The following is a 12,432-nucleotide window of genomic DNA, read 5'->3' on the forward strand; positions in this document are numbered from 1 at the left end:
TGCTTCTTCCCTACCTTTGCATTAAGGTCTCCCATCAGTATAGTATACTGTGTTTTTACCTTACTCATTGCCGATTCCACGTCTTCATAGAAGCTTTCGACTGAAGCGTCATCATGGCTGGATGTAGGCACGTAAGGCTGTACCACCTTCATCTTGTATCTCTTATTCAGTTGAATTACGATACCTACCACCCTTTCATTAATGCTATAGTATTCCTCTATGTTGCCAGCTACGTTTCTGTGAATTAGAAACCCCACTCCCAGTTCTCTTCTGTCTGCCAAGCCCCGATAGCAAAGGACGTGCCCATTCTGTAGCACAGTATAGGCCTCATCTGTCCTCCCAACCTCACTGAGCCCTATTATATCCCATTTAACACCCTCTAGCTCCTCGAATAGTACAGCTAGACTTCCCTCACTAGATAAGGTTCTAGGGTTAAACGTTCCCAAGTTCAGGTTCATGCAATCAATAACCCTCAAAACAGTTGTCATGATGAGAGTTGTCTTCTAGGCGTGTCTCCCCATGTATCTCAGGAGATCGAAAAGTCAAGCAACTACATTTTGATTCATTGCAACTGTAGTGTGTTTCAAGTTTCTGCAAGTTTGCGAGTAGGCCACTGCAGAAAAGTTGGTTGAAGGTGCTTAATTATTTGTTTGATCAAACACAATTGCCAAGATGATTGGGGAAAATGTGATGTTAAGTAATCACATGAATAGACCTCTACCATCGTACTAAATTGCATGAAATACAGAATATGACATACACCATGCTTTACATGCATTCTGTGGTAAATAATAGGAAAAATCTGCATATCACAGTGGGCACTGAAAAGAAATGAGGCATAAGAATTTGCAGAACTATAAATAAAAACAGATTCTGATCTCACACTACGATAGAATATTTCAACCCAAAATGTCTTCAAATCTGCGAATTTCAGGTGCTGGTTTGCATTTGTTGTCACTGCTTTGGTATTAATTTGGTATATGCCATTATTTGTGGCTCAGTGTAGCCGGTCTCATAACTGACCTTGGCCACCGGCCGGGGTTTGACGAGCCCTCGTGGCCGGTGCAGGGTGGCCGTTCCGTCTGGTTCGTAGCTGTAGTCGTAGCCGTGAGACACCTGTCGGACCACTTCGGAGTCAGTGTCATAGCCGTGCTGCCGCCAACTGCTGACCATGTGGTACCAATCCGACTGGGGGGCATGGTAAGGCGGAGGGTTGTGGTGGTACCCCTGGTACTGGGGCTGATATGGCGCCGACGAGTGACTCTGGTACGCAGGGCCACCATCCTCCAGACTTTCGAGGGAACGGCCTCGGTTGGGCGAACGAACCTGCACGCAGTGTGACAAGCACAGTCTCTAGAACTGTTCCAGAAACAGTAGCAACTTTCTACTACTTCAATGACCTCAAACTCCAAACTCATTGAGATATTCTTCAAATACATGCATGCTCTTTCTTGATATGGTTCTGCTTCTTTCCAGAAACTTCATTTGATAAGTTATCACTTCTGACCACTGTTGTACAAAGTTCACTGTTGTGCAACACAGTGTACAGCCAAAGCCGCTCCATAATACAGTGGACTCCTTTTAAACAAAACCTGAAGGGACCAGGAAAATGTGTTTCCTTTAAGAGGAGTTTCGTTTACAGAGAGATAAACCGGGGTACTATAATATTCAAGTACGAAACCAAACATATTAGGGGCAGTTGCTTCATTTAAGCAGCAATTTCATTTAGGGGACAGACTGGTCTTTAGGACCGAAAAGTGACAAATAAATGCATTTTTTAGAATTGACATATATTTGGTTTATGCTAGTATTTTTCTATATCAATGCAAATTTTCACCCACCAAGAAGTGGTAATTATTTGTAATGTCATTCTGATTGTCCCGATTCTTGGTGCTAGCACAATGCAGAACCCGTAAAAAAATGGGGAACCTACTTCGGGTTTCTTTGCAATTTGCCACCACCTGTTTCTGAAGCTCTACTACCAATTTACGAGCATTTTTATGAGCATTGCAAAACATGCAATGCAAGCTGTGATTGGTGTTGTTTGAAGAAATTGGGTGTTAGCAGTTTTTTCAAATTTTCTCAGAAAAGTAAACTTACGACTGTTCAGTTTTCAGGCCTCAAAATCTCTGCAGCTAGGGCAGGCACAACAATAATTCTTTTTGCAATAGGAACCTATATGTGTATAGAATGCAAGTATGAGAGCAGAATTTTCAATTAAATATTGATCATAATTGTGACAATTAAAACTGCTTTTGAAATTGAAAAGTTAATTTTACTGTAAAATAATCAAGAAAGGGTGGGAAAACAAAAAACTGTTGCATACTTTCAATCTCTAGTCATTAGTCTATGTCACCATATCTTGACTATCACTTTTAATTAAGCACTTTGTTTTCTATGGTGGCCTTAAACAAGAGGGGGCGAACTTAGGTTTTCTCAGGAACAAAATAAGTTACAGGAAAAGTAATTACATATTTGAAATCAGCAGAATAAACCGCACAAGCCTGTGAATTTTGATTAAGATCAGTGAAGAAATAAATGTCTAAGATGAGTTTGCCCCTTAGGAGAGTTTTGTTTACTAGGAGTCTACTGTATTGTTATATTTGACATAACAGATGAAAAGCCCTTAGGAACGGGGTGTCACTGGATCAAACGCTTCAACAAGTGGACTCATCTCTTGTCAGGTTGCAATTGGAAGATAGGTCTGCCAGTTGAAACACCAGCTCCTGCGACACATCGAGCTTCAAGAATTTTTCCGATGACGCAGAGCATTTTCTGAAGTACCCCCAAACCTCACTATAACAAAGCTTTATCTTACACAAAAATAAGCTTGTTATATCCGAAAATTCATTTTATAGGTTCATACGTAACACTATACCTTATGCAAGTATATTTATAGTTTACTTCGTTATAGCCAATATTTCATTATATCTAAGTTCATTACATTGAAGGTTGAGACTTCAGAAAAACGACCAAATTGTACCCTCAGGCGTATACTATTTGATTTGTTGCATGCCTGCAGCAGCTAAGCTTTATTATAGTTGCTTGTAATTGCCAATTGACACCTATGTACAATCGAACCTCGATATCGAATGTAACCAAACACCGGCTATAACAAAGTAAGTGAAAAATAGCCTTGCAATAAATATAGTGTTAGGAATAGACCTTTACAATGATTTTTCGGATATAACAAACAATTTCACGTAGCATGCAACTTTGTTACGGTGAGGTCAGAGTATTATTTTTCAACATTATTTCTCAAGGTAAACTTAGAGGAATGGCACTTGTGGATTATGAAAATGGTCTATTTAGCCTAGGGCTCATAATCCATACAAACGAAGGGAGTGGCCTCCTCACCTGCATCGACACGAAGTCGTGCTGGTACAGGTCGGCCCCCTGCATGGGTGGCTGGTGAAAGGCGGGCCCACTGAAGTGCTGCTGCTGCAGAATGAGGCTGTCCCCACTGCCCGCCCGATAGAAGTTGCCGCCCATTCGCGGAGGAGACTGCTGCCTGAACGTCCTCAGCTGAGGAGTGCTCGGGTCCGTGTCCGACCGCAACGGCGGCACTGCGTTGGCATGCGGGGGCGCCATCTCACACGGCGGCTGGTTCACGCTTGGCACAGCCTGGTACGGATGGCCCATCGGTACCGGAACTGCACGAACGCAAAGGATATGACAGGTCACAAGGGAAGGGAAGAAGGGAATGCTTGTTTGGTTTGGATGGAATGTTCGGCTGCGAGCGAAAGCTATGGAGCATGTTGGTGCTGCTCCGAAAGAAGTACAGCAGCTTGCGGCTGATTTCAGTTTTGGTCGCTCGCTTCGTTAGCGCGTTTTGAAAATTGTATACACAAGAATGTTAATCGGAAGTACATTGTAGAATCATATTACAAGTGTATTTTTGCCTGTTTGGAGTCGCACCACGTGATGCCAAACAGGCAAAAGGAGTGTTTCTACACTCGCCTTAATGGCAACAAGCGGCACTGACTGACACTACCCCGTTTAATGCACATATATACCCGATAGAGGGGATGAGGTGATGACCGCCTCCGTAGCTCAGTGGAAAGGCATCGGACGCATTATTCGAAGGTCGCAGGTTTGGATCCTGCCTGTGGCAAGTTGTCTTTTCGTCCACTTTTCTTTCTTCACATTCACATTACAATTATTTCTATAACATCCCCTATACTTTCCTTGGTGTTATTGTCTGTTAGTTCTCATTATTGGGTCCAAAAGAACATATGCCCGTAAATCTAAACTTTCCCTCGGTTTTAATCTTGTTAGACATCATAACTTTTAGTATAAAGTGCTGCACAATCACTTGAGATAAACATGCCACTTAACTATGAATATGGTGGCTGTAGGTAATGCAGTCTATTGTGTAGCTTTTGGTGAAGTCAAAACTCGGCGTTCATGACATGAACTGAAGACTGAGGAAGCAAAGCTATGGCCTATATTTAGCCCTAAATTGTTGCATTTCAATCCATGAGCACTGTACTCTGCATACATTTGCGAAAGTGATTTTTTTTTTTGTCAGTTGTGACCACTGACGCCAGAGAAGAAAACACACACATTAAAATTTGGTTGAACCCAACCCCTCCATTCAGACATCTCTTTTAAATATGCATATGTTCGTGCATGGTGCATGTTGATTAAAGGGACACTAAGAAGGAAAAGTGACTTGGTTTAAAATGACAAACTGCAATCTGAGTCAATATTGCTGACTGGGCGAGTTGGTGATACATGATTGTATGGAAATGAAAAGCGTTTGTCCCTGTCTTTCTGCTCACGTCTAAGTAGTGCGCTCTCATTTCAAAACAATAATGCACTCTGTAAACTCTAATGCCATATGTTTCACTATCATAAGTTCATTATTAGCGGAGAAAATTAAGGTTGAAGTTTGATTTTCAAATCTCGTGCTAAAATCTCTGCGCATTATGTGAATTTCAAAATGTAATTTCAGTATTTATGTGGCATTGGCTAAACGAAATTTTCTGAAGTTTCACATGATGCGATGTTTATGGCACTCAAACATCACAGTGTACTTAAATTTTATTGATTTGAAGTTATGTATGACCCAGTAGACACCTTCAAAATTACTTACGTTACGATGTTTAGTGCGGGAATTTCAAGGGGATGTCACTACCTGCTTTTTCTTTTCGTGCGTTTTCTCGTTTACTGAGCATCGTGCCATGATAAGAGTGGTATTTTCGGGATTGTGAAATTGTACTTTACTAATACACGAAAATTGTTTAGCTCTTTAGTGTCCCTTTAAGGCTAACGTAAAAGCTATTGATACATGTAAGGTGAAGCGCTCTTGCAGACAAGGGCCACAGCAGCAAAGACTGACCATGTGAGCCGGGCCTGGCTGCCAGCAGCTGGCCCATGTCGACGCTCGAGTGCCGTGCGTCCCCGTAATGCATCGCCTGCCGCGAACCGCTGTTGAGGTCGCGCACCTTTTTTATGGCCAGCATTAGCTTCTTCTGGTGACCTGCAGATCAAGGGCGGGAACCAATCAATGGTAGATCGAAGCAGCAAACACCACAGCAAACACCACATTTCAGCCTGAACTTTTCAGCTGTTGATGTACTAAAACAACCATGAACAACCGTTTTGAGACTTTTTAAGCCTATTACAGAGAATGAAGTGCTAAATCTAAACAAAGATCGAAACTCAAAGAGATTTAGTTGTGGTGAAAGAAGGGGTCTGCTGATGCCTTTAATTAAATGAAAAAAATCACCACCCTTGCGCATCGTGCAAATGGTTAAGAGAGAAAGCTGAAGTGTTAAGCCTCAATGTTTAACAGTGTGTTCAACCTGATGCTGCACTTACTTAAGCCTTTTATAATTACTGGTTACATGTTCCTGCTTGTTAACGAGTTTAGACACACATGTGACTCGAGTTTAGCAGTGTTTTTTATTTCACATCTGCACTTTGTGCATCACATGATCAAGGTCATAAAAGAGTGTAATGATCACTTAAATGCATTTCGCAATGAGTTAATCACAGTGATTGTTCTTGAACCAGAGGTGGTTACAGACATCACAGCCAGAGTTAAAGTGCCGCTAATGAAACTCCCACTGGGGAAACTCCCGTCGAAAGGGGGCTTTCGCCCCGACAAATGCACTCCCGCAATCATCCCATCGACGCCGTGTTGTTGCATGCGTTTGACATCGCGAGTTACTCCACAACGCAGTCAATGGCACGCATGCTTGTGTAAGACGCTGCGAATGACATAACTGATAACACTGCCAATAGAGACCACTCAAGAAATCGCTGCCGGACGTTTTTTTTTAATTTCTCCTCGCCATATACAGCTTTTGCTGTTAAAGTGCATGGGAAGGCGTGAAAGTTACTTAATTCTTATGCCTGCTGTAGAGAAAATGTGCACTGTAACATGTTACAAAATCCAAATAAGCAATTAAATTTCGATTTATGCCTGTGAAGTGATCACAATGCAAGAAATTGTAAGTTCAGCTTAGGCTTACGTGTAAGTGTAAGCTCGAAAGACCACACTTTGGGTCCAATTCTTATGCGAGGTATTACATCAGAGCCCAGTTATAGATGCAGAACACATTATCAACATAAAAGAAAGTCGTAATTGAATGTTGCTAGTTCAAGTCGATCCTTTTGCATGCCACAGTCATCACGTATGAATTCACACTCTATGCATCGAGACATCAAAATAGTTTGTTTTAAAGGGGCCCTGAAACACTTTTTCAAGTAACCATGGAATGAATTCACTAAAAGAGCTTATTGCCTCGCGAATTCAACACTGCGAAAATTTCATGAATCTGTCCAGCACGGGCGGACTTGCAAAGATTTATCGCACACTGCAATCGCATTCTCTCTTGTCCCAACTAAAGCACTGAAAGCTAAGGAGGGAGGGATGGCATGGGCAAAGAAAATACGTCACGCGGCCTCATCACCTTGAGCACTTTTTTTCCCTTCGAATCTGCGGCTTTCTCAGTGTAATTACGCACGCATGCATGGACAAATCGCGGCCTCTCACGGTAATCCCTGTAATGACTGAGTCCGCCATGTTTAAATCAGCCAATGGGTGATATATGGCCTTGTACGAGTGATTTTTGGTTTCCTCCGTCATTTGTCAGGAGAAGAGAAAGCAATTTTCAGCTGACTGATAATTTATTATGAATTCCAGGCCATGTCTTGCGCTACAGCTCGTGTGTTCTCGGAGCTCTCTACAACTGATCAGCAGAGTTTTCTGACCATGCTCAAGAAGTGTTGCAGGGCCCCTTTAAGCATTAATAATGATCTATTCCATTCACAATATCGGATCGACTTCTCAGCTGAAGCTCCACCTTTAAAGTTGCACGGTAATACAGCACCACCTACAGTACACTCCCCAAATCACAGCTGATCATGCCAAAGATGACAGCCCACACTTTTGTGTAACTTCCTGAATTAATGAGAACCAACAGACAATGATGCCAAGAAAAGTATAGGGGACGTATACACCCTATAAAGTGGATGGAAGTTATCTTTTCTTCCACTTTCCTTTGTTCATTTTTACTTATTTACATTTCACCTACATCGCCGTGAGGCATTACGTAGGGGAGGTACACATAATAATTTGACTACATAGTTTTCAATTGAAACAGTAGATTCAACAAATAAAACAGCACTCAAAACATTTTAAGAGAAGAAAAAGAAACGCTTGAATATTGGTGAGTGAAAACAACGTCACAGTCATGCATTTGTAAACACCCATACGCTTCGAGACAGCAAACCATTCTTGGTGGCAGTGATATTGCCGGAGTTGTTACAATGAAGAAAAAAAGGATTCATTATCAGTTTCATTGACGAGATCATCTGGCAGACGATTCCATTCCTGTATTGTTTTTACGAAAAAAGAACGACCGAAAGAGTGGGTTTTGTAACGGTATTCTAATATTTTTCGTGAATGGTCTTGGCGATTAGAGACGTACGTTGGTATGAACAGATAATCAAGAGGGTTAATGGCATTTCCATTATAATATATACAATGACGAAGTTTAAGCCCGAGTTTCTGCCTCCTTACCATCAGTGTTTCCCATTTCAATGCTCGTTGCATTTCTGTGATGCTTGCAAAAGAATTATAGTTGTTGCTAACAAATCTGGCTGCTTGGTTTTGAACTTTTTCATATGCGTCAATCAAGTATTGCTGATGGGGATCCCAGATTACGCAAGCATACTCTAGAATAGGTCTTACATACATGAGATAAAGGGTTTGTTTCACGGTCTGTGAAGCTTGCCTAAAATTTCTGCGTATGAAGTATAGCATCGGCCTGCCTTGGTCACAGTTATGTCAATGTGTTTATTCCACTTGAAATTGTCGGAAAAATAGACGCCCAGGTACTTATAATAAGATTCATTGCTAACTATTGAATTATTTATTTTGTATGTTGTGTCTAGTTTACTAATCCGGTTGGTGAATGATACACAGCAACATTTACGGACGTTTAGACTCGCTTTTCCATTTTTGGCACCACGTTGATATTCGGTACAGATCATGCTGCAGAATTTCAGCATCCAGCATGTTACTAATATTCTAATAACATCCCCTATACCTTCCTTGGCATTGTCTGTCAGTTCTCCTTAGTATTGTGTCTAACAATGAAAACAAGCCCCTAAATTTACACTTCTTTCAATCCTACAATAAGCTGTTCCGTTAGCTTTTGATGTAATCGGACAATTCAGATACAACAGGCTTAAGCTAACGTGATGTGCACCAGTGCAGGCACTATAGATATGACTGGCTATTACAAGAGTTAAAAAAAGAACTCTACATAATCGGTTCATCTGGTACACACCTAGCTTTTGAATGCCTATGTCTTCGAGGTCCTCCCAGGTGAGATCGGCCACCCTGTCGACCGTGGCATAGCCCTGCTGACACAGCGAACCGTAGTACTGCTCAAGCCTCAGGAGTTTCAACCACGTGAGAAGATTGTCCTGCGCACATGGTTACAATTCACAGAGAACTTGAGAAAATTATTCCAAGAAATGCAGAGGAGACATATGTCACCTGTCGAGAGCAATGTATGTGCACATTAATACCAAGATGAATATATTACAAATTGCACTCATGGGCATGATTTCCCTATGCCATAACATATTTTTTATATCACACTGCCCATGCCACAGGTCATGTAAATCAACCTCATGGGATCCAATGAAAATAATGACTTATTTACTTGTTTATTTATTTTGTGGAGAATGCATTATTGTGATGCAGGAGATGAAAGGAGACAAGAGCCACTTGACTAGGCCCCTAGCACCAAAATTCACATTTACGACATGATGGCATTGGGAAAAAACAAAGAACAACAACAGCACAGTAATGTTTGTAAACAGCTCGTAAAACTGAGTTATGAAAAAAATACATGGATCATTTTACCCCGAGTTTCTCTTCCGAACTTCCAGAAGTCTAAAATCAGATTCTAAAAAAAAAAAAAAAAAAAAAAACCCACGCACCGGTTTGTAGTCTGGAATCCCGTCCGAAATATTCAGGTTGCTGATCTCCGACTTGAGTTTCCTCCGATGCGCTGGCTTTGTGATGCCGATGGCTGTCAGGTCCTGCATCACAGAGCATTGTCAAGTGTGTGAAAAAAAGATATATCCTGCATCACAGAGCATTGTCAAGTGTGTGAAAAAAAGATATAAAGAAATCACCTATTTCTACACCCTCAAAATCATCGTATAGTGAAGTTGCAATGATGATGTCGACGATGACTTCGGTACAAAGAGTAGTTAGCATCATAAGCACAATAATTTCGAATCAGTCATTTACTCCTACTTTTGGTCACTACTGTAGACTAGTATGACCAGAGGCATTTACCCAACCTTAACACGTTTTTTTTTCCCATAAACATACGAAATTAAGAAATTTCAGAGGAGGTGAAGTTGAGCATCCTTCCCATCTTTGCTTATAAGCTGTAGACAGACGGCTTCACTGGAAGGAGTTAGTGCGTACCACTAAATAACGATAGAGAGCGAGATGGGTGCGTACCTCTGGAGTCATCCGTGATATGGTAGGCATGTCGTAGCCTGCCTGCAGGAACAGGTGCGTGTACTCCTCAAAGTGAAGGTTCTTGAGCCACGTCGTGAGCACCTCAGTGTCCTGGAAGAAGCAAAAAACAAAGCCTTTCGATACTGAACTAAGGAAACAAATTTCAAGGCATTCCCAGCAGCAAAGACTTACGTGGTGGCCAGGACAAGGCTGTCTTATGCACGTAGAACTTAGAAAATTAGATGCACTGTCACTATTGCAATAGCAAGAGCACCACCCGTAGGCGTAAGCAATTTTCCAGTCCTGTGTTAGGACTTCCCACCACAATGTGGCATGTATAGCGTGAACATGTGTCGATAGCACGTGTACGAGCTGCAGAGGTTTCATTAGCACACATGTAACGTGCATACATATGACCAGCCTCCATTTAGCTGGCACACACTTAAATTTCAGATGTGTCACGAGCACACAAGTAACTTGCACACGTGTTGCTAACACAAACTATAAAGGTTTCATCAACATACGTGTAACACGCACCCAGCACACATGTAACCTGCACAGGCCAAAGCACCATCACATGAAGAGCATGGGTAATTTAAAATCATGGTTGTAATCAGTATAGAAAACTATGTATGTGCACCCATGAAGTGTTTTCACACTTGAGCGATTTTTATGAGACCGCACAGAGAAATACTGCAATTTAATTTTTACTAATTTATCATATGAGCACACTACAGTGACGGGGTTTTTAGCAGTATTTATTAGCTGGAAGTGCGACTTGGTCAAACAGTCTACAAAACCATCAAGCACTAGGCATTCGGGTTATAACAAGACATGCTGCACACCACAGCTACTTCAACCTCTGACCTGAGCAACACAAACTGTTGATCACCAATTTAATAACGTATCAATGCGCTTGCACACCGCTGTGAGGACTGCCTCACCTGAGCCGCACACGCGCTCGATAAACTCGGCCGCTCGATATAGGCGGGCGCGATCGAGTGGAAACGACGCACACTTCTCAACCCACGAGCTGACGAAAACGCAATAGGGGGGCTAAGGCCGATCCCATTCCAACGAACGCCTCGAGTAACAACGCGCGTCACCGCGGTGAAGCACTCTTCTTGAAAAGCTTTCCGGTCGGTAGGTTCTCGAGGACACGTATTCACTTGTTATTTCTCGCGCATCGTGCGTCTCCATCCACAGTTCGGGCACGGGGTCCGCCCGAGGGGCTGTTTTATTGGTACGTGCTCCGTCGCAGGCGGAAAGACAAAACTTTCTCTTCCGGGACGACGCGGAAGCCACGCGTGGGGAGAAACTCAGTGGTGCGCTACTGGAGGCGGAACAGAAGGGGTGTGGGAGAGGGGGAAACGCGCCGGGGGAGACGGGGAGTGCGGGAGGGAGCCGCCTCAGGGTGTGCACCTTGTCAAATAAAAGTCCCTAGGCGCTGCCATGACCCTCCCCGGGCTGCTTTATTTACTTAGTTTTTGTTAATTAAAAAAAAACAGAGGCCCTCATAGGGTACATGTTATGCATCTCGAAGGCTGATGAAAAGAATGCACAAATCAGAGAGAAAACAAAATTAGTTTTGAAACATAATAAAAGCAAAATTGAGACAGAAATCGCCACAAATAACACCGCAGTGAACAAGAAAAAAAAAGCATATGTAACAGCGCATAAAACTATAGAAAAGACGGCACGGACAGAGTAAACAGCGCTTTTTTTTTTTCTCTGCCCGGGCCAAGTTTTCTAGTTTTATGCGCTGTTACATACGTTGAAATGAACTAGCCCAGTGAGCAACCAAGACAAAAAACAAAAATTAAAATATTGCGATTAAATGGCAAGCTGTGCGGAAGTAATATCTTACCAAAACTGTAAGATTGTGTTCTGCATGACTATGTCTGATGGTATTACGTTCCATTCGGTTTATAAAATACTTGAACCATCTATCCCCCCCCCCCCCCTACCCTCAAGTGTACTGCCAAGGTTGTGACGTCACTTTTTGTACTTTAGTTTGAACTGTTTAGAAAGCGGGTGCGTGGTGATTTTATCCGTTGAAAAGGCCACAGCACCGCATAAGGAAGTGTAGCATAGGGCACGGCTGCGCCGCCTGGCTGGATTCGAGTAAATTTTGGAGGGCACATTCGGGGAGAAAAGGGAGGGTGCAGAGATGGGAGCGTGGAGACTGGGGAGGGCACCAACTCGTCTGCCTGCGAGAAAAGCGAGCGCGTGCAAATTCCCTGAAGACGCGTGCACGCATGCATACTTGCTCCGAAGGGGCTATAAACAAAGAAAAGGGCGCCGAGCAGTCGGCAGCGCCATGACTCATCGACGCGCATTGTAGCGCCCAGGGGGGAGTGCAAGAAAACGCGGAGACCGAATAAGAACTGGGAAATGAATAAATAAAAAGGAAGGCGAGAGTTGCGAGG

General features: G+C 42.7%; 1 protein-coding gene across 1 annotated transcript in view; it reads right to left on the reverse strand.

Moving 5' to 3' along the window:
- The window catches only part of LOC119180292 (caskin-2), a 394,179-nt gene that overhangs the window by 18,090 nt on the left and 363,657 nt on the right, over window positions 1-12,432 (reverse strand). The window contains exons 16-21 of the mRNA XM_037431451.2: window positions 10,004-10,114; window positions 9,469-9,570; window positions 8,808-8,946; window positions 5,345-5,485; window positions 3,358-3,653; window positions 1,024-1,326 (exon numbers count right to left, since the gene is read on the reverse strand). Of these exons, the coding sequence (XP_037287348.2) occupies window positions 1,024-1,326; window positions 3,358-3,653; window positions 5,345-5,485; window positions 8,808-8,946; window positions 9,469-9,570; window positions 10,004-10,114 (1,092 nt within the window). The remainder of the gene's footprint in view (window positions 1-1,023; window positions 1,327-3,357; window positions 3,654-5,344; window positions 5,486-8,807; window positions 8,947-9,468; window positions 9,571-10,003; window positions 10,115-12,432) is intronic.

This window comes from Rhipicephalus microplus, chromosome 7 (genome assembly GCF_043290135.1).
Source record: "Rhipicephalus microplus isolate Deutch F79 chromosome 7, USDA_Rmic, whole genome shotgun sequence".
NCBI classification, from domain to species: Eukaryota; Metazoa; Arthropoda; class Arachnida; order Ixodida; family Ixodidae; genus Rhipicephalus; species Rhipicephalus microplus.